Source organism: Accipiter gentilis, chromosome 20 (assembly GCF_929443795.1).
Source record: "Accipiter gentilis chromosome 20, bAccGen1.1, whole genome shotgun sequence".
NCBI classification, from domain to species: Eukaryota; Metazoa; Chordata; class Aves; order Accipitriformes; family Accipitridae; genus Astur; species Astur gentilis.
Window position 1 is genome coordinate 12,278,007 of NC_064899.1, and position 23,640 is coordinate 12,301,646.

At 39.7% G+C, this 23,640-nt stretch overlaps 1 protein-coding gene across 1 annotated transcript in view; it reads right to left on the reverse strand.

Annotated features, from left to right (window-relative positions):
- PIGN (phosphatidylinositol glycan anchor biosynthesis class N) overlaps positions 1-23,640 on the reverse strand; it is a 110,037-nt gene that overhangs the window by 73,820 nt on the left and 12,577 nt on the right. Inside the window, exons 2-7 of the mRNA XM_049823972.1 lie at positions 20,200-20,460; positions 15,149-15,270; positions 13,922-14,020; positions 8,611-8,717; positions 1,873-1,997; positions 519-649 (exon numbers count right to left, since the gene is read on the reverse strand). Of these exons, the coding sequence (XP_049679929.1) occupies positions 519-649; positions 1,873-1,997; positions 8,611-8,717; positions 13,922-14,020; positions 15,149-15,270; positions 20,200-20,426 (811 nt within the window). The 5' untranslated portion in view covers positions 20,427-20,460. The remainder of the gene's footprint in view (positions 1-518; positions 650-1,872; positions 1,998-8,610; positions 8,718-13,921; positions 14,021-15,148; positions 15,271-20,199; positions 20,461-23,640) is intronic.

A 23,640-nucleotide genomic window follows, 5' to 3' on the forward strand; every position in this document is an offset into this window, starting at 1 on the left:
GTCCCATCCTTTCTGCTGCACCTAAAAGGCCAAAAAAACCAAAAGGATCCCCTCCCCCAGTTTTTCACCAGGTCCTGGACAGATTTGCCACCATTTCCAGGTGCTTCAGAGCACCAAAGTGAAAACTATATCTCCCACATGGGCTGGAACAAGACCAACTTTGCTGTTGGCAGCCAAATAACACCATCTCCTCCTGCTTGGGCTAGTTTTCTCCAGGTGGGCTCTGACAGAGGTGGTATCAGGTCTTTTTATCCCTACTAGCACCCACTAAGGGAGTTAAGCTTCACCCTATTAATTTTTTTTTTTCTGTTCAGATATGCAGCTCAGCTGTCCCAGGGCTGATGAGGGCCCCTGCAGCCAATTAATAATTTCCTAATATTCATGGGTTTCATATACAAGCAACACTTAGGATTTCAAATCAAAGCAGGGGCTCCAAAGCTTCTAATGGGACAGAGCTCTAATTGCACTCCAGATACTCACCCATAAACTCACCTGACTCAACATTTAAAAAGACTCACCCCAATCTGTCATTCCATGGTCAGAAGTTAAAATAAATGCAGTTTTCCCATCATTTCCATAGAAATTGTCAATCATTGAAGCAATTTCTTTTACACCCTCGTCAACTATTTTAATATTCTCCTTGTACTCCCTAGAAAAATAAGAAAAAATGTTGTTAGATTCAAGGTGGCTCTCACACTGGGTATAAAGCAAGTTATCCATGGTCATAATGCCCAGTCCTTTGATTATAGACAGCTTTATCCTCTACAGAACCTCAAGCTAAGAAAAGGCATCCTAGATGTAAAATCTCTCCTCTTCTAAGTCTTATGTGAGATACTAAATTGTCACAGCACAGTTTGAAGGTTCCTGAAACCACAGTCTCAAATGGATGTTTGTTTATATTTCAAATCTGACCTGTCCCTGATTGAAGACTATAATTTAATCACCCACAACTATTCGGCAAGTTAAGGAGAATGCCAAAACTAAGGAATTCTGGAAAACCCCAGAACTGAATTGTAAATTTCAAAAATTACTTTAAGCCAGTAACTAAAGAGCAAAGAAAGATCTCACCATACAGGGACTGTTTTGAAATGATTCACAGATCAGCACAGGTCCCAGACTTTTGTGAAAGAGAGGCTAAACCAAAAATTTGTATATTATTTGAAGACGTGACAACATTTCAGCCAACTAATTTTCTATTTGCTGCTGTTGCTAAAGTCAGTTTTAAAAATCTGTCTCCCAAAAATTGTAACAAAAACCATGAGACATACAGCAAGTATGAACTTTGGAATGATGTAGGAAATCAGAGCAAGGATTTTGAAAGTATGCAAGGATCAGGACATAATATCCTACATTCAAAGCATGTGAGGAAAAGCAAGTTCTCAAATAATAACACACTACAAGATGAAATGGTAATGAGTACTGTTAGTCTAAACTCTTTTCTTTGTTCAAGTGTCCTAAGGAACTAAGACATAATGCTGGAATTTGCAGCCGTTATTCCTGAGCTTACTGTTGCCTATAAATTCAACCATACCATTTCAGTCATGGGGAATCTGAGAACTGTTTCCATTTTATATTTAAAACTACAATTTCCTACATATCCTCTAGATTTTGTGTTGACTATAATGAAGACAATCTGCTAAAAATCAGACTTGAGTACAGGAGTATAACTAGGCACACTGTATATAGCAAAAATCTGTCAATTCTACAGAGGACACCTTAAAAACAAAAAAACCCAGAATGTGGTGACATATATAACTTATTGTAGAAACCCTCAAGACTACAAGTCTTGTTTCAGGCTTGATAAATAGCACTGTTAAAGTTACTGTATACCTTTAAAACTAATAGGAAAGATATGCTTAATCTCTCACTTACCTTGAGTTTGGCCGATGAGCATGTCCATTTGTGTCTATGCCTAGCAAATGCAGGAACAGAACCACCTTCTCTTCATTCAGTGCAGAGAACAATGTTTGATTACTTCTGGAAGAATTAAAGAAGCTCTGTATGGAATAAGCCATTAAGATATTAATCTGAGTACAATGGAAAAATATGATAGGCAGCCTACTAAAACTAAAATGCAGCTGTTTTCATGTCAAAATCCTACTAGTTATTAGAGTTACAAAAGAAAAATTGATTACTTCCCAATTTACTTCTTGGAGGATAACTACCATCAGTATAGTCAGTCCAAAGTTTCAGATTATCTAAGGCAACACTCTTCAAGTTGAGGGGTCTTTTTTTGTTGGTTTTTTTTTTGGTGTGTTTTGGTTTGGTTTTGAGTTTCTTTAGGCAGAAATACCAGATAACTGCATATCATCCTGTCCTGGTTTTGGCTGGGATAGAGTTAATTTTCTTTCTAGTAGCTGGTATAGTGTTATGTCTTGGATTCAGTATGAGAAGAATGTCAATAACACACTGATGTTTTCAGTTATTGCTAAGTAGTGCTTAGACTAAGTCAAGGATTTTTCAGCTCCTCACACCCAGCCAGCAAGAAGGCTGGAGTGGCATGAGAAGTTGGGAGGGGACACAGCCAAGGCAGCTGACCCAAACTGGGCAAAGGGGTATTCCATACCATGTGACATCATGTCCTGTATATAAACTGGGTGCACTTGGCCTGGGGGGCAGATTGTTGCTTGGGAACTAACTGGGTGTTGGTCAGTGAGTGGTGAACAATTGCATTGTACATCACTTGTTTTGTATATTCCAATTCTTTTATTATTATTATTGTCATTTTCTTATTATTATTATCATTATTAGTTCCCTTTCTAGTCTATTTAACTATTTATCTCAACCCATGAGTTTTACCTTTTTTTCTTTCCCCCCACTTCTCTCCCCTATCCCACTGGGTAGGGGCTGCATGGTGCTTAGTTGCTGGCTGAGGTAAAACCACAACACATCCCTTCTTTGCCTCCTGTATAATCACAACAATGAACTGTTCCTGAGCACCACTTATGGCTTCACATTTCCATTGATTTATCAATTTCAAGCTGTAAGAAAAGGTCTCAAATACTCTTGCTTTGGAAGCAGGTCCTGCAGGACTGAGATACCAAGCTACAACTTGTTTGCAGAAACTAAATTAAAACAGAACAAAACAAGATATGTTTTGCAAATACATGAACTACAGAACATACATCTTCCTTGCACATGTCCTACTTAAGCATCCCTGAGGCAGATGCCAGGGGGAATTTTCCCCTCAGACTGAATGAGTCTTGACATGGCTATTCTGTGTCAGACCAGCAATATTACAGCAATGCAAAATGCAGGCAGACAGCTATTCCAACATGATCTCCTTAGTAACTGCACTGCCCAAGGAAACAAAGTCGAATAGGGTTTTAGTTCAAAGAGCATCCAGAGAACCTTTCAGTACACTAATATAAAGGAAAACGTCTTCGAATTTCACACAAGAGTCCAGGGAAAATGCTGGTAGAGCCAGTGAACCATTTTTGCCACCAAAGGACATATCAGTCCACCACACACCTGTGCCAGCAACAGAGCTCTTAAAAACTAAAGCTCACACCTTGCATAAATGAAAGTCACTGTACCCAGAGGAAGACCAAACTGGCATCAAGAGTATCATAGTAAGCCATGTCAGGAAACCATGGCAGTACGCAATTCCACCTTTTTTTCTCCCTGAATATACACAAGCCGCAAGGACTAGTATTTGCACACTCTCGACTTCAGCTCTTGGTCATGATTTTCTTTGGATAAAGTCCAGAGATATTTTAAATAAAGATGCAAGAACAAAATCCAATCACATTCAGTAGCAATATAATTATTTTTATGGAGATTTCCATTTCCCACACAGGTCCATCCACCTGTACATATTAGACCACAGGCTGAAGAAGCCTTCCGGAGCACACCAGTAATTTGCAGGATACAGTATAATTCTGTTTTCTTATTTTTAATTAAATAAAAGGAAACAACGCATCAAAACAGATAAACAGGAAACTCCCAAAATCAAATGCTAACTTGTAGATCAATATTAGGAGGCAGGTATTTTTCTATCACTGACTAAGTGAAAGAAACCATTGTGAGGAAGGTAAGGCCTGAGCTTCTCCTCTCCCACCAGATGAGTTCCCCACAATGTACCAAAACCACCCCACTCCCCCGGCCCCAGCCACCTCGTAACCCAGAGCAGCAGCAGCCGCAAGAGCTTGCCCAACCTCTGGCTAGTTAAGAATGAGACAACAAAAGGAAGATGAGCGTAACCTAAGATGTGGCATCTTTTCCCAAAGCAAATAGCAAACTTTATCCCAAGGAACATTTTTTAAAATGGTTTTATGAAAAAAAAAAAAACCCAAAAAAGAAAAGGAAATTCACCACAAGGAGTTATCTTAGGCTGATAAAGGTGGTGAGTTGGTAAGCAGGACACCAAACAGTAGAGGCAAAACACACTTCACCTTGTTCTGGAGGTTGCTGAACTATTTGCCCAGCACTATCCTTGTATCTCCTTGTAGCCTGCTAAAGGCCTCTTCTTTTTGGTACTCAGTATTCACAACACTTAAGACCTACCACTACTTAACACTAGTTTCCAAGCCACCATTATATATTAAATGAATCTTTGTGTCTAAACTTTTTTGTTTCCCTTTCATTTGCTGTATTCAATAATATTACCTCTCTTGTATATGAATGCCACCAAGAAGTTTCAGGGATGGGAGTAAACAACAAAGAGGCTGAGGGAACTCAGTTTCTACAGTCTCAAGAAAAAGCAGCTAATGAGAGATCTCACTGCTGTCTACAACTATCTACTGCGAGGGTGAAAAGAAGATTAAGCCAGACTGCTCAGAGGGCCTTGGTGATGGGACAAGGGGAAACTCACAATCTGAAATGTGAGAAATTCCAGTAAGATAAAGAGACTTTCAAAAATTAGTTTTTAAACCACAGTTGTAGCCAGATATTGGAACAGGTCCTCAAGAGGTTGTTGAATTTCTGCCCTTGAAGCTGCTCAAAACTTGACTGGGCAAGGCCTGAGCAGCCTGCTCTAACAGGACCTCCTTCATGCAGGGAGTTGGACTCAGTAACCACCACAGCCTTCTTCCAGCCTTCTTCTTCTATAATTCTGGCAACTTTCCTATGGTTTTCTGGCAACTAACAACAAATAATGCCCTGGCTACAACTCGTATGCAATTTAGTAAGATCAGCAATACGTTTCCCATTAAAACATTCACAATAAACTGTAAAGGTAATTATAATGTAATACTAATTGAAATATTACAAGAGAAGTTTGGTTACAACTATGTGAAATCTTTTAGTATCATCTCCCTCCTTGGATGGGAGAAAGCAAAGAAGAAAAAAAGGCTTCCTAGAAGTCCTAGCAAATACATGATCGTCTGATGTCTGAGCAAAATATGGACTCCTTAGATATTTAACATAAGTTGTTGGGAACCGTTTGCTCCCCCAAGACAGAGCCCTCCATGGAAGCACGATCCTTTAATAGAACTGATAAACTGTTGCTAACTGCATGGATATACAGGGAGAAAGAGACCAAAGAAACTTTCTCCTTTCACAAAGCTCCTTCATACATAAATCCAGGACAACTTAAATTGGTTGATTAAAGCTATGCACACTGATTTGTGCTGATGTGAGAGTATAAATACTTACACCAGTTTTTAGATGTAAAATAAACATACAAAGACAGGATAAACATATATATGCCAGGTTTATATCAGTTGAGCAAGCTCATGCACAAAACTCTACGCATATTTAAAATAAATCACTCAACCATTGTACTGCTAGCTAGAGCAGAGCTATCTGTATTGCAGTCAACATCAGGTCATAGCACTGTCTGCAGAGCTTCAAAGCTTAACGTCATTCAGTTCTGGACTCCAGCCTGCCCCCTGCACAGAAGGGACAAGTCTGAGGGCTTGGTCTGGACTTCTTCCAGCAGAAAGGGGCAAGGAAGAATGAACTATTGTGTTCAAAATGAGTAAAGAAAAACAAAAAAAAGAAACATTTGCCATCTGCACCTACATGTCCATTTAAGTCAGAAGACATCAACTGAATATCTTGAGCATATTCTATCCTATGGTCATAATAAATTGTGGTTAGACCATTACTGGGACTCATCTCCAAGACTGTTTGAGTTCCTGGAATTTTAATTATTTTACCCTAAAAAAAAGTTCAATCTTATAAAACTGTTCTTCACAAAATACTTAAAAAATCAGAAATGCAGTAAAGACCTTTTTTTTTTCTCTGTTAACCTAGACTCCCAGTATTTTGCTCCCTAATTTTTCATTAGCACAGACTCAAATTATGATCTAGGTAAAGGTTATTTATGTGAGAATCATTGAGCCACATCCCACTAAATTATACTCAGTCCCTTAATTATTCTGAAGGCTTCAATAAAAAAAAAAAAAAAACAACCAAAAAAACCACCAAAATAAACCACCCCAAACCCCAGAAATAACTCAATCAACTCCATACCCATCTGGATCTCCAAGCCACTCACAAGCTATCATCACAGATTAAAATTACTGACTTTTAACCCACCTGCAGATAAAAACCCTACCCAATCTAGTCTATACTCAATTTTCTCTGTCCCAAGAAAGGGCTAGGATCACCTTGTACCATGAGCAGACATGATGGGAACTATCAAGTATCATACTTTTTTTCTTCCACTCACGATTTAAGCATTTTGCTTCTGATCCATACAAATAAAAATGAGTCAGAATTTCACATCTCCTCACCAATTGAGTTATCATTAGTGCTTTTTAAGAGAACAAGCAATTTCAAGGTGCCAGCACTAGTAGCCCAAACATTAGCTAGCCATTCTTCATTTTATCCCCATCTTTTCTGGGGCAGAGGAAGCCACAAGTGGCCCTTGTGATGATTGGGACCTGCTGACTACACAGTAGAGAGGGAGTACACGCTAGTGTCTTTTACTTCCTAAAGAGGCAGAAATCCAGGGACCACCTTGCCCACCACAGTTAAATGATATGTTGTTAAATATTTGAGATAAAACTCAAAGGAGGAAAAAAAACGTAGGCAAAGCAGAATTTAGATTTCAGCAAATTGTCATTGTAACTTATACATAATCTCACTAGCATAGCTGAGAGTTGTACAAGTTATAATAGAGTGACCTCAGTTTCAGTCAGCCTCAAGTTTCACGCTTCTGAAACAATCACTGATGTGTAACTGAAGAGATGATAAATGGAATGAGTGTTTCACACCAGCCAATCAAGTGCTACCCATTCACAGTATGAAATTTAGATGGGCAAAATAAGTCTTTACAATAATGGTGCTGGTTCCAAGGAAGAAGTCATCAGTAATGACATATATATTAAACATATCATTATAGTTTGAAAGAAGAAATGCCATTAGGTGTTTTGAAGCAAAAGAAAGGTAGTACCACCCTCACATACCTGTGCAGCTCCAAATGACAGCAGGGTACAACTTTAAGACAACAGCTATTCAAGTGTAATTGACAGCCTAATTTGATTTGTATTATTCATATGCATTGCAAAATGCAAGCTGGCACAAATGCACATTCAGGGAGAGCATAGCAGTTAGAAAAAACATCTTTTCACCTGCAAACTCAGAAAATCACTTCTTTTGAAAATTAGCAGACTATAATGAACTTTTCCACCCTATATCACTATTTAAAGCACACCCACCCTTAGCTTCCTAATATAGATGCTGCTTTGGTTTATTAATTTTAGTTTTATTTTTGGTTTGATTTAATTTATACTGGTTAGCTAATGTTAATGCATACAGCCCAGAGATCTTGTGGGAAAAGTTTTATTAAGTCTTAAACTCCATTAACATTGTTATGAGATCCAGAAAGTAACTCACCTAATTGCTCCACTGATATAGATATTTATACACCAATATGCACTATTAGCATTTCTTAATCCAGGACAGGTGAGGTAGCATGGAATAATATGAATATAGGAATTAAGGAACAATCAGAAACTATGTGCCTTGCACTATTAATACAGTGACAGCACCACAGAGAAAAACAGTCGTGAACCCGCACTGACCCAAGTCAGCTGAGCAGAGCACCATGTGAAAAAGTTACACTGCTTCAGAGCCTAAACTGCCTCTGCCCTCCTCCACTTTCCCCCTCCCAAACTAACTGTGACTCCTCCAGCAGGCACAGCATAGCATGAACCACAGTAGATAGTCAGGAGCTAGCTACGTGCATCAGAACAAGCCACACTGTATAATTACAGTGGGTACAAGCCTGACAAAAATTAAGTCAATAATATTGTCCACTTCTTTCTCATAATGAAGACTTACCATTTCTGCCACACCATAATACTTGTTATAAAATCCTTAACTAATCACATTCAAGATTTTAAAGGGTCTCTAGTACACTAAGGTAGGTTTCAGATTATACATAAATTTAAGACAAAGAAAAGCCAAGAACGTTTTTAAAGAGTACTTCTATTAGCGTTAGGGTTTTTATTAGCATTGAATGACAAATACTTCCGCTAAGCTTCCATTATGCTCATCATGATAATCGATTCAAGTAATTTTTACTTATGACGCCAAGTGACAGGTCTCTCAAAGGTTTCTTACTTTCTAGTTCTATGATAAAGTTAACATATTTTATGATAAAGTTAACATCCAGCTGTGCTTTTTACATACAGATAACACAAAAAGATCTCTGCTCACCTTAACATGCTCAAAAACCCACGTGTCAAGCTTGGCTGCATCTTGTGCTCCAAAGTCTTCACTTTCTGCTGCGTAACAAAATGTATAAACATGATGTCCAGTAGCACCTGCAAAAACAATATAGATGGAATAGGAGACAGAGAAAAGTTTTCTTCCTTTTCTCATAGTAAAAATGCACGATAATTAATGCATAGGAGTAGAAACCTATCAAGAGTGACAAACCTGAGAGAAGTCAAATAAGTTTTCTCCTTATTTTAAACTTTCCCATAATTTATGTTTTTTTGAAGCCTGGTGTCCTGGTTTCAGCTGGGATAGAGTTAACTGTCTTCCTAGTAGCTGGTACCGTGCTATGTTTTGAGTTCAGCATGCGAAGAATGTTGATAACACTGATATTCTCAGTTGTTGCTCAGTATTGTTTAGACTAAAGTCAAGGATTTTTCAGCTTCTGATGCCCAGCCAGGGCACAAGAAGTTGGCACAGGACACAACCAAGGCACCTGACCCAAACTGACCAACGGTGTATTCCATACCATGGGACGTCCCATCTAGTTTAGGAACTGGGAAGTGGGGGGGCAGTGAATCGCCGCTCGGGGACTGGCGGGGTGTCGGTCAGCGGGTGGTGAGCTATTGCCCTGCGCATCATTTGTACATTCCGATCCTTTTATTCCTACTGTTGTCATTTTATTAGTGTTATCATTATCATTATTAGTTTCTTCTCTTCTGTTCTATTAAACCATTCTTATCTCAACCCAGGAGTTTTACTTTTTTTTCCCCCGATTTCCTCCCCCATCCCATTGGATGGCGGGGAGTGAGTGAGCGGCTGCGTGGTGCTTAGTTGCTGGCTGGGGTTAAACCACGACACCTGGATACCATTTCAACTCATTAGCTTATCAGCGTCTCAGAGGAATAAGGAAAAATGTTATCCAGTATGCTCAGGTGAGGAAATAAAGTATGGAAAAGCAGTTAGGAATAGGACAAATGCCAGCTAAAGCAAATTAAACAGAATTTAGTTTTGAAACAAGGAAGTTCACTGAGGAACTTCTAACAGAGGAAGCTACACATTAAGAGTCTTGTTTGAACACGCGTGGTTTGGGGCGGGGGGGGCATGTTTAAGGAAAGTATACTTAGCTTTTGGTTGTTGAACTACAAGACAATGCCCTATCAATGAAGCCTTTTACACAGGAAAACATCATATATCACATATAAGGAAGGCAACAGGAGGGATGTAACTTAGTTACTGTACAACATCAATTCTAGGAGGCAATGCAGTATCGAAAGCCATGTGGGTGACTTCAAAAGACAATATTCAAAGTCTGCATCTTTAAAACCTGGGTTAAAAATACAAAAAGGGAGAACTACTGGACTATGTTCAGGCATAAAGTACAACATGAGGGCCACTGATGCGAAAACACAGCATCTGGACAAGGCAATTTCATTCTGTACTCACTGTCAAGAAAGCAAAGCAGAGAGGAGGGGAAAATAGATGAAGAACTGGAAGAAAGTAAACTTCTGAAGTCCTAGAAAGATCCGAAGTTAGGTGGGGTTTAATGAAATAATTCAGTCAATGGCTGAGTTGTTACAGCTCGGGGATGCTATTTCTACTATGACTACATAAACTCCCAGAGGGGAAAATGTTCTTCAATCAGTTGATGGCCAGAGAGAATATAACTCATTTGCTGGTTGTCACGATTATATAATGCAGTTTTGTAAGCTTCCAGGCTTGTAAATGAACTAACATCCTCTTATAAGGGAGCTGTTTAACCAAGATCATGTCCAAACCCACACATGGGATACAGGTATTTCAGGCCAGGAAGATGAAAGCTGGCACAGATATTCTGGTGCAGCTTCCCCCTGCCCCCCAGGAGACATTTCTACTACTTATAACCCAGAACACTTGCTGCAGTTCTCACAGTCTGAAAGGAAGAAAATACTCCCAGCCATTAAAAAGTGAATTCAGGAGTTCCAACTGGTGGGTAAATGAGTTCAAAAGAAGAAATAAACCCTAGCCATCACTGTCAGGATGACTGATGGTCTAAGGAGGGGAGAGTACTGTTTTTCTGCAGTGCCACAGGAAACCTGAGAAGATCCGTCTTTGAGAGGTGCCACACCAAAGAAACCAAACGAAGAAAGCATGCAGTTTGCAGACTGGGCAAAGGAACGCATCTACTACTTACCCGTTGCTAATTTCTACCGGAGCAAAAAAAACCATATCCCACCCAACTCTGCATTGCTCTGAAGAGAAACAGTGGCAAAATGAAGCCATACTAGGAATGTTTTTGAGTGCCTGCATAGCTTTTAAAATAATTGACTTTTTTTTAAAATAAGAAACCCTACTATGCAAAATGTTACAAAATATTATTTTATTTCTGCTGCTTGAGAGGTGGCAAGCAACAGTGTGCCCAATACTTTCTTTAAGTCTGGGGATGAGGAAGCAAAGATGGGATAGCAAAGTAGGAGTAATCCAGGGATGAAAACATCCTTTAGCAGTGAGCACAGAAGGGAAATAACTGAAGGTGCCAGCAACTCCCACACCAGACACCAGGTATTCCTATTGCAGGCTTGCCTGGTACATCATCTTGTCCTCAACATCAATATTCAAATATTAGTATCAAGGATCAAGTTATCATCCTCTTACAATAAGATTTACATCCTGTGTAAAGCAAAGTTCTCATTCTGCTAGCAGGGCAGGTACTGTGTCTGACAAGCCTTTCATGGGTCAGAGCCCAGACCAGTAAGAGACTTTTGCTAGCTAATTTTGCATGCACAAAAGAGGGGAAAAAAGAATGAAGGCACAAGGACAGTCAGACACTGAGCAGACAGAGTGTGGGCATCAGAGAGCTGTCAAACACAGCCAGGTGAGGAAGTGAGAAATTCTGCATTCTTCTTGGCACGCTGTAGGAACATAGAACTAGAAGAGCAGATTGAGAGGTCTGTCTGTCCAGAATAACCCTGACAAAGGTTTGTCCCGGTTGTCCCCATGGTTTTGACGATACCCTTCTTCATACTCAAGCTAAACAATAACCCTAGCCTTGCTGCTAGTTTTCAAGAGAGAGAAAGGGAACCTGTGCAACAAATAGCAATCTGGGTGCAAAGGACTAATATCTACTTCCCTTAACAGAAGCAACAGCCTCAGCTCCTTTTTCAGAATGGCATTTAATACACTGGATTATACTCCAACCTAGGCCCCTGACAAAACGGAACAGGACAGGACTGTTCAAGTCAAACATCAAATTCTGGCAAGTGTAGAAGAAAGACTCAAAATTTTAAGGAGCATTCTGGAAATAAAATAGGCATTTTCAAAGTACATAATTTTCAGATAATTTCAAGGTTGTAATCTAAAAATATAGTGGAAAATAAGGTTAAAATTAGCACACTGAATTTGTGTAGCTTAAGTAAATTTAACTACTAGAAACTAACACCTTTTAATCCCGCTTAAGATGCAAGTAAACTGGACACCAGTTGCAAAGGTACTTTGGATATTTTCTCAGACTAAAATACTAATCATACAGTCATTGAGACAAATTTTTGATATTGAAAGAGATCTGTGAGCATTTTATTTACCTCCTCTATAGAATCCTCAAACATGTCATTGAAATATTTTTTTTTTTTAATGACAGAAAAAGGACCTGAAGAACATAGATAATAACATGAAACAAAAGATTTTTCTCTCCTTCCCAAAACCCAGCAGGTGTTATATACTCATTATGCATCATCCAATGAAAGCAGTGAAACAGTTAATAAAATTCTGAACATTCTGGCATGATAAAAATAAGCGCAAGAAGAGTCCTGTGATGTCACTGATTTGCAACATAGAAAGAGGGAGTGAAAGTAAGCTATGCTCCCCTATCTCCTTTTTGGCTTTTTTGTAAAAGTAGAGTTAAAGAACAAACACTTGATTCTATTCCCTTCTGTATTATAAAACTTCTTATCTTTGGAAACTCTGTATTATAAAATCCTTTCTGTATTATAAAACTTGTCCTCTTTGGAAGAAGGGGAAATACCTTTTTCTACTAAAAGAAGTTAATCTACCTTTCTATCATGAGAAACTGTAATTAATTTTCCCATACAGCATCTACTTCTCAGATACAGTACTGCACTAAACCCTTCTCAATTTAGAGGGATTTCCCTCTGCTTATCTTCGTACTCAAACAAAACTAATAGAAGGATAGGGTCTGAGAAATTCTTGAATTCCCCAAATATTTTTCCAAGAACGTATCTCCAAAAATTTAAATAATCTGTGCAAGGGCAGTGTACTACCTTTCCCCTCTCCCCAGCCACCATCACAATATTCCGAAACACAAGCTGTAATCTGAGGTCATGGGAAATTATCAGGAGATATTTTTACAGTTTACCATAAACTTATGAGGATCAAGCAAAGAACAGGAAAGAGGCATGTGTGTGTGGAATATCAGAATGAGAGGGGGAAGACACTGGAGTTCAGAAAAAGTTCAAGAATCACCATGAGAAATATGATGTACACTTTTTCTAAACGAATATTAGATTCCACTTCTATCCTGCCTATCGTATTTTTCTGATTTGTCAATGCCAATACTTAGAAGAGAACAGTAGCATATGCCCCTAGCTTGTCCCCTTTTCACTTCAGTCTGTTTTACTCTGAGATTATGGGAAAGGGTGTATATGCCCTCATTCTTCCAAGAACAAAACAGAATTAAACTTGGAGATCCTTTAAATGTTTGAAGTGTTGCTCAGCAATGTCTGTATGCTCAAAGACCAATTGCACCGGGCTGACAAGACTTTAACACACTGCATGCTGTGGGGAAAAGACCTCAGCTTTAGGAACAGTACCAGGCTGTTCCTACTTGCATATAGTTCTTCCCTTTACACATTACTGTTCTGAAGTAGAAGAAGGATAACCCACAATAAGCTACTTCTCCAGCTCAGACACTCAAAAAGCATGGCTGCAGTTCTATCACCAGACTCACTGGGAGCTGCATGCAGAGGAAGAAAAACCCCAGCTGCAGGCTTGCAAACAGCTTTGAACCTCAAACAAAGAAAAAATATTAGGTTCTTTTAACTAAGGCTGTGTTTCCTTTAGTATGCCGATAGAAGTAAGGCCTAAGAATTAAGTAAGGCCTACTTAAATGGATAAGTAATAAATAAGGATTTCCTCTTTAAAAGCTTGCTTCTTTTTCTCCACCCAGTTTTGAGTTCACAAACTAGAAATCAGGTATACACAAATATACAAACTGGAAATACTTCATTCACCTTCTTCTCTAACTCAAAAATTTTAAGTGTCTCTATGTTACTACCTCATAACTATGTGTTAAAGATTCACAAAATTTAAACCTTACCTTTTGCAAACATTGGCAAAATATCTGGGCTTCCCCAGCTCCAAGTATATTTACTTTCGTTGAAAATGGAGTCAAATTCCACTGGATTCTCCTTCCATCCTGTTAAACAAACATACCTGGATTTACATGGAGTTGCCAGATCTCATTGACTGCTAAGATTGATAGCCTGTATGAAATGTTTTGGGTTTTTTTTCTTTTTTGTTTTAAGTTTCCCTTATATTATTTCACAATGAACTCCACTTTGTGACTCTTGGTTTCACTTCTATTTCAACATCTATTTGCAATTAGTCCCCCATTCATTAAGAAGTGAGCTGAAAACCTAAGCCAATCTCATTATGCAGGGATTCAAACAGACAAAACACACAGCTGGTTTGCCTTCTAAACAGCTAAAATTCTCCTGAATTCTAAATCCCCTGTTGTCTGAACTCAGTTTTTGGCATATTTGGTAATAAATTACACACTCATATAACATATTTCCAGCAGTCATGTTGCACCTCATCACAGTAAAACCTTCAAGATGTTCTGTTTCCATGACAAGGCAGCTGACAGAAATATAAAGATGCTCGTAACAGCAATTCCTGCATTTGCAGCAGATGTCAGAAGGAAGAACCTTTTGATTAGGAATATGGACAAGACCAAGTAATTCCTCTTACCTCCCCTGTCCAAAACCAACATACAACATTACAAGTGTTCAGGCCTGGAAGCCTTGGGGAAAGCAGAGGACCACACAAAAGATCAAGTCGGTAATGCGAAGGCTTGTTACACATTTTTAACCACAAAGCATGCACTAACAGCTAGCTCTGGAGAAAACACATAGTTGCGGTCTTCACTTTATCTTGCTACTAGTTCTCCAACTCAGCCTAGCAATGGTTCAGCTAAGATACTGCAGTTCACTTCTTGTTTGCAGCATCTACTTAGCCATCTCCCATTACATCCCAAATGATAATTAAAAACTCTTGTTACATGAAGAGGTCACGCGATAAAATACTTCTGCTTTTAGACTCAGGGTGTTAAATTTTACCATGTTACAAAATAGCTTTCATAAGTTAATATTTTCATAGCTATCAATATTAAGAGTGGGAAATCCATCCAAAATTATTCTTTTCCACATAATCTTGGTACACAAACCACTATGCAGGTATTTATCAATAATCATCTAGAAGTGCAGCACATCACTGAAACACCTTATTTTGCAGGACAGTGTTCAAAGCTTTAGGACCAGCATACCTTTAGCAACTGCACTGACATCTTCATAAAATCCAGCTATAAGTGCAACGTGCCCTGGCCTGGATTCTGTTGGGACCCGGGTGTGAGAGATTCCCCAGCTGCCATTATTCTCTAGAATACTCCTGAAAACAGGATACAAGGCAGTTAATGCTTATGACTTCTTTAAAGTACAATGAATTGCAGATAAAAAGAGTGACAGGTAGATGCGAGGCAGGAAATGCAAAAAAAAAACCACCCCAGACTAAAGCAGATTTTCACTACCACCTGCTGTGCTGCAAAACAAGCAGAACATTAACCTGCAAATAGTTCTATATTATAACACCCCACAGGGAACATTACTATTGTGGCCCATCAGGACTGCAAACAGATGAGTTTAGCTGATGTTCCAATACACTTAGAATTAACGTACTATTTTTTCTGCTGCTTTCTGCTTTAGCTTACTTCCCCCCACCCCCCCAACAGATTGCTTCTGCCTGGTGTTACTTTTCTTTGTTCTTTCCATTTAGCTTGAAAGCGTCTAGTTCAATCTTCTCTTACTCATTAAATAGGCTCAATTATAATTAGTTCTTGTGACCATGTCTGCCTTCATCTGTGCTGAATATTGGAGGCCAGCATCAAGTGAATTTAAAAACCATGTAAATAGAAGGTGCAAATCATTTCAGCAGCATGGAGAAAATTTAAGTAAACCTTGTATCTTTTGCAATGACACTGAAGTAAAGGAGAATACCTTCTCACCACATATACAGAAATACATAAATTGTCTAGGGATTATGCACATACAATAGTCAGATAAAAACCAAAGAAAATAGAGGACAAAGCCCAGGTGTAAGGAACAGCCTCATAAACTACTCTTGTCTGCTGAGGATATGAACAGCTGGAGCCTGTCGGAGAGCAAGCAGTGAACATTACCATATGCTGTTTTCTTGTCTCCATCTTCTGGAAGAAGAAAAAGATTCACTGCCCACTGTCACAGCAAGGGGAGAAAGAACACAAAACACACCAGGACATACCTTATACTAACTTGTAGGAAAAAAGCGGCAGAATCTTCTGAACAAATTCAAAGCAGTTTTTAAGAGTCAAATCTATCAGGAAATTGTATTTTTTTGTTGTTCACGATATAAGCTACAAAACTTGCTATATTTTTTTCGGATGTGTTTTAGCCGAAGTAGATTCTAAGTTCATGATTTGTAACTATTTTTATCGGAGATTTTACACAACTGTTAATTACAAGATCTGTACACTCTGCTCTAAATATATTTCTCACTAATGAAATAAGAATCAAAACGCAACCTAAAATTTCAGGCTCCCCTCTAAGCTTGCAGGATTCACAGTTTGCCTGTTGGGATTTTTTTAATTAATCTTAGACCTCACATTCTCAGGCCTATTTGAAGGCTCGCAGGACTATTTGGAAGAGCCCAGATATTACAGTGAAAATTGTAAAAGGTGATATAGCATTCTGACACGTTATTCCTAGCTCTCATTTCAGCTAGGGTTTAAGACAAGTTGTACTAAAACAAGTACTAATTTGAAAAAAGGATTTAAGTATTAGTTAAAGTGGTTTCTAATTTATTCCCACTGGAGACTCCAATCAAAATGCATTGTGCTAGCATTAGTGGAAGATTTAAGACAAAAATAAAACGCTTTTGGCCCTCCTCACACTTGTCATAACAGGTAGGAATTTCTTTTAATTAGAATGTGACTTCTATTGAGTTGGAAAGTAATCCTTTACCTTTGCTTTTGTGGGGCTGTATCATAGGATCTGAAGTCAACAATAACACATACCAGGCAGAAAAAAAATATAGCCAAATACTGTCAATTACCTGATCAAAATACATTGAGCTATTTTGAATGATTTCAAAGCCTTTTACTCAGAAGAACCATGTAAAAAAATAATTTCCTTGACAGTATAAACATTAGCTACCCATAATAACAATGATGAATATGATAAAGTAATACTGCTGAAACATGACAGGCAAGGAAGAAAACATCTTCTCCAAAATCACCACCACCACCACAGCAATTCAGTCCACTTACCGTCCCTCACAGCTATCACAACACTGCTGAAAACCAGATTTTTTTCAAGAATATTTGTAAGAGAAAAGACTAGGTACTGGGCATATATCAGCCAGCAATCTGCTCCAAGCCTAATGGATATTTATTATTAATTTTATGTACCTACTAAAACTTTGCTTCTATACCACATTGCTACAAGAATGGTTCTTGCTCATTTAAAAATAATCTTTCCTCGTTAACAACTCAGTAGTGCCCAAAGCGCTCCACCTGGATGAGACAAGTAATCTGGCTGTTACATTGACTGCTACTATGAAGTGGATAAGGGACTGAACACTTGGCACTTAGGAATGAACGTGCAAAAAAGTGAACTTTATATTAAATTACATATACTTTGGGTCAATATTATTGAAAAAGTAAATCTTAGACAGCAGTAACTGGGCAGAATAAAAAAGGAAACACTTCCAGCAACCAACACCTGATCTTGTCGACCTGTTTACAAGGTTAACTTACAGATGGTGTGTAGCTCAAAGGTTTGGTGACAAAACACTGAGCCTCTTGCTTTGAAATTGTAGCAGTATATATATATTTTGGGTTTGTGTGGCAGGGTTTTGGTAGCAGGGGAGGGGCTGCAAGGACGGCTCCTGTGAGAAGCTGCCAGAAGCTTCCCCGGCTCCGAGTCAGACCCGCCGCTGGCCCAGGCCGAGCCCGTCAGCGACGGCGGTAGTGCCTCTGGGAGAACGGATTTCGGAGGGGAACCCCCAAGGAGTCGGGGGTTTGGGATGTGAGAGGAACCCCTCTGCGGGTACCAAGGTCAGTGAGGAGGAGGGGATGCCCCCGCAGCCCACGGTGAGGCGGCAGGCTGTCCCCCCCCAGCCCACGGAGGGGAGCGGGGGAGCAGATGCCCACCTGCAGCCCGGGGAGAGAGAAGCCCGTGCCGGAGCAGGGCGGTGGATGCCCCCCAAGATGGCCGCCGCTCCCTGGGGAAGCCCGCGCTGGGGCAGGCTGGGACTGAAGGACTGCAGCCCGTGGAAAGGACCCATGCTGGAGCAGTTAATGGAGAACTGTCTCCCGTGGAAGGGACCCCACGCTGGAGCAGGGGAAGAGCGAGGAGTCCTCCCCCTGAGGAGGAAGGAGCGGCAGAGACAAGGTGTGAGGAACCGACCCCAGCCCCCATTCCCGTCCCCCTGCGCTGCTGGGCGGAGGAGGTGGAAAAAATCGGGAGTGGCATTGAGCCAGGATGGAAGGGGGTGGGCAGGAGGTGTTTTAAGATTTGGTTTTACTTCTCACTGTCTTTGGTAGTAAATTAACCTGATTTTGTTTCTCCCCAAGTTAAGCCTGTCTTTTGCCCATGACCATAAGTGGTGAGTGATCCCTCCCAGTCCTTGTCTTGACCCACGAGCATTTCTTTATATTTTCTCCTCCTCATCCCACTGGGGCCAGCGGGGAGGAGTGAGCAAGCAGCTTCATGGTGCTTTGTTACTCGTCGGGCTTAAACCATGACAATGTAATACAGCTGAAGACATGCCCTGGACTGCCTAGCCCTATACCTTTCAAAAAGCATGACATGCCACATGTTTTCTCTTTTCATCATTTCTCACATACACATGGTCACACACATGTGTATTTATGTGCAGATTGATAGACAATGAGAGAGATGGCACTTCAATCCTCTACTGGCATTTTATTCCACTCAGTGACCTACCAGCACCTTCGCTTGTTGCAAGGCAGTTCTTCCCTTCCATTCAGCCACGTACTTTAAGCACAGGTGACAATGTTTTTACTTCTACAGATTTTGAAATAGAAAGTCTGTAACTCCACAAACAAGGTAAAGCAGAGACAGCAAAAGCGCAAGCTTCCCCAACTGGACAAGCTAATACATGGTTTAACTTTTTATTTCTAGATAGGCGTGATAATGCTGAAGGGCAAAAATATCCATTATAACTCTTTCCTAGCTGCTACCCATCACTGCCCCTAGTGATGGGGCCACTATGGCATTCACACCTTGTTGATGGTGCAGAAGACCAACAGTTCTACTGCTAGAAGAAGAAACTGCTCTGGAGGAAGTGTGAAGTCCACTGCTAAAAGATGACATGGAAAACTCACACTGATGTGACAGACATCAGCCACCAGCAGACAGCACCTTACAAAAACACAACAGGAAAAGCAGGTACAAGTAATCCTATATAGACTGGCAAATGCTGTAGCAAGGGCTTCTCAGATTTCTATAGCAGATGCAAATAGCCTAACAGCTTCAGATGACTGATAATTCAGGCTTGCTCTGATATTCAAGCCAGACCAGTGCTATTACACAAAAGTAGTCTTATTTAAGACCGTCTACTTTTTTTAGACTAAGAAATTATTTGTCTTATGATAAAATAATTATCTTGATACAAGGAAACAGGGAAGGTTGGTGAAAATTAGTTTTAAGCACTCAAGGATATGACTTTTAACACTTTTTTGGCAGGACTAGTTTTTCACAATCTTAAACCAAATCATTCCATTAAACAGACACACACTAGAGAGCACAAGACAGGCAGCAGGGTCACGCATGCAGGAAGGGTGGAACAAATAGGAAGTGGCAGCCTGCTGTTAGATCCATTCAGGCTATCTTTTTTAATCATTCCTTAAAAAGCTTCATCAGTAGCTTCAAATTAGAAGACAAGCACATTAATGAACTACTTACTAGTCCTAAACTGAACATCCAGGAAGCAGTTTAAATTAACGACTCTGTTAGGCTTCGGAATTGATACCATGCTGATGTGAATGGAGAAAGTTCACACTCCTGCCTGTTACTGGCTAGCTGTAGTTTTCAGAGGACAATACTGACTCAATTTACTCTGTTCATGGTTTAGCAGCTTTACTGACAACAAGGGACACCAACTCAAATTCATGCCTTTCTGCAAGGCTTGTTACGTCAAAGGCAGAGGAAAGGCAGTACCCAAGCCACCACAGTTGCCATCGTTTCTCTTGTTCTCTTACATAGAGTTGCCTCTGGAAGTGAAATCTTTTGCATCAGTAGAGTTTTCAGATGGACTTACCGCAAGTAAGGTGCTTGGGATGTATTGTTGCTGTTCAATTCATACAGTGAATCTGCCCGCAGTCCATCAGCAACAAAGAGTACGAGACGTTTTGCTGGAGGTGGCAGTGGAGTCTGCTGAGGAGTCATACCATGAACCAGGGGAGAGCTGAAGTAGATGTCAAAAATGGAGACCAAGAACACAAAATGCACAAGGAGACCAGCGAGTATGAAGACTGGTATACCCATGGCAACAGCAGGCTGGCAAAGGCAAAGTCCAACACTGAGAAGGAGTGAGAAAAATAGTTAGGCAGATGAGACTTATCAGAATCAATATTTATTTCATTTGTTATAGAATGGGAGTACCATAACCACAGTCACTACCCAGGATCCATAATCAATTTCTGCTTCCAACAAGCTTTTTCCCCAGAAGTTTTGGCCAAAAGTCACTGCATGGCTAATTCAGACTTTCAGATAGTAATTGTGTCTCAGCAACTCATCTCTGGTGTTTAGTGGGGTATCAGATGGCTTCAAAAGACCATTGAATCAAGCCAGTTTGTCTGATATTCAGCAGTTTTTTGTTACCTACATCAGTGACAGAAGACTCGGACAATGCAATGTCTCCATGAAGATACTACCCTCTGCTGGCTGATTGCATGACAGTGTTGAGGTATGTCGAGGCAAACACAAGCAAAAGACAGCTAGGGAAAGCCATCCTATAGCAAACATCCACCCAAAATTGCTTTTTCTAAGTTTACTATCAATTCTGGGCTCATTATATTGTGCCTATAAACAGAAAACTTCTTTTAAAGTAATGAGGATGCTTTGCTGAGGGCAGAACACTATTCCTCTTCTAAAACAGGTGACAAAAGCACAACAGCTGAAGGATTATGTTTCATTGATAATTATATTCCCTTTCAAAATGTTTTTTCTGCCCTCTCATCCTCTGAAGACAGGTTAGAGATACAAATATGTTTAATAGTATGTATGCTGGAAATTACGAGTCTGCCACAGGTACTGAGGGTTCATGCCTACTGAAGGCAAAGCAAATATTTATATTGACTCAGGCAAGTGTGGGATCTGAGCCTGAATGAGGCTTAGTTCTGACAAAGTACTATTAGGTCTGTCCAGGCTGCTAACTTAGTTATTTAAATACTAGCTAACTATCAACCTCAACAAAACAATACCCCCACTCACCAGTTCAGAAACAGAAGTTCCTAACAGCCTGGAAGGTTCAGATATTCAATTACCTATGTAAATACACACCTCTCTCTAAAAGAAACTCTTTGATTCAGAATCTAGTCAGTGCTTCTAAATGACAATATATAAGTTTATTTTGCTATTTACAGAATTCCAGTAGCTGGACAGACACAGGCAGCCAACATACGGTAAGACCATAATTCTTACCAAATAAAGAAAAAAAGACTTCACTACCACATAACCTTAACACTGATCAAAACTCTGAAAGATATTTTTAAATAAAAATTCTAAAGGGCCAAGAAAAACAGAGAAAAAACCCCACATACTAAAAAAAATTTTGAAAATTAATACATATTATTATTTACTAATGCAAGGAAAATTCAGATCTGTACGCAACTTAACCATAACTTCCAATTCCACCCATTTTCCCTACTCAAACACAGATGCAACAATTCCAGTCCTAATCAGAAACATTAATATGGTAATTTCTCATTTTTGAGATTTGGAGAGAAAACCACATAACAAGATCAAGATAACTTAATACAACATTTCAAAGAGACACATAGTAGTCACACTTAAGTGATCAAACAAAAACTTTTCATTAATCAGGAACTTATGTGCTTCTGTGTTTACAAGTGAGATTCCAAGAGAGACTTTGAATATTTGTAAATATAAGTTTGTTTATTTTTTATTTTTAAGTACTCGGGGTTCCTGCATGAATTTAAATACATGAAACCACAGTCGCAGAAATACCATTAAGTTGAACGCCGGACCTCATTTTATTCAATCAGTTTTATTTTCCATAGGGCTTTTTCTTTTGATATAGTTGTGTTTGATAAAAGAATCCAAACTATTCATGCCTTAAACTGATGAGACTAAACACCCTAATAAACAAAGCAGTTACTTCAATCAGATACTTGCTATTGTAAACTCCCAGTGCTACACTTCTATAGCTTAACATATTCTAAATTCTTCTAATTAAAGTATTAGTAACCTAATTGTTTTCAGCACTAGCTATTTCTCTTTGCTTTAACTCTCCCTAGGCCTGAGCCCTTGTTTGCAGCAGAGTGCAATCAACACAATTCAGATTGAATGCTGTCTTAGACTATAGTGATCTACAGAATTAATTAAAAAAAACCCCACCAAACATACTTTCTTTTGCAACCACAGTTTGACTACATTACACTATTCATCTGGGCACAATACATCCAACTGCTCATCACCATCAGAAGGTTTCAAGACAGGCAGCTCCCAGAGCACGTCCTTCTGCCTCTAGCTTAGCTTATGTTGCTCCTTTAATGCATGACTTCGTGCGTCATCACTGTGACATACCACTGTGAAGAGCATCCTATCCTCAGGCTTACAAATACTTTCCCACAGGTATAAAGTGTTTGGAAATCTCCTAACTGCATCTCAGCTGAATGCCAGAATGGCACTTGGTGCTCTTTCCTACGGGCAGTCTTGCTTTCAAACTACTAAGCTATTCGGCAAGGTGTTGCAAACGAGCACTCATCTGTGGTTAGAGAAGGCTCCAACTCAACAAACAAAGTTTAAATACAGTCAACAGCAATTCTACAGAACCAGTGACCTTCTACACCTTTTCATCTTGACCAAGTTACAACTCAACTTGGTCATTGCAAGCCCGAAGTGCCTAAAGTTCATTTAAGACAGCTGATATGCGAAATACATCCTCTTCAAACATCCAAAGTATCATGGAAGAATAAAGTGTAACTAGTTTTCAATGGAAAAGGAAGTTCTTTATCACTGCCTGGGTTTCTCTCGGACTTCCAAACCAAAGCACCCATTCTACCCCTGTAGGACAAACACCCAAGACCAGGCTTTTTTGGGCCCAACTTTCCACAGGTCCATTCCCATCTCGGTGTCAGCTCCTCTCAACACATGCTGTGCCACTTGGAGCACACACCCATTTCTTCTCAGGCCATGATACTGATACCTATTTGACTGTCAAGAAGGGTGAAAGACAAGCAAGCAGGCACATGGATAACATTTCTTGTAGAGATCCTCTTCTCTAACAGCTGAATGGGGCAGGCAGGAAAGATCTGACAAAGGAGAGCAATGAGACTGTATCAGAAAAGAATGACTGTGCACATTAGTCCTCTCAAAGGGAGACAGTGCTCAGGGGAAGGGCAAGGTTTGGGTCCTTGAATGCAGAGTTAAGTTTCTGTTTTCACCCATGATACAGAAACAAGGTATGGCAAGATGAATGAAAACAAGCAAGTTACTTTCCAGAAAGCTTCTCCCA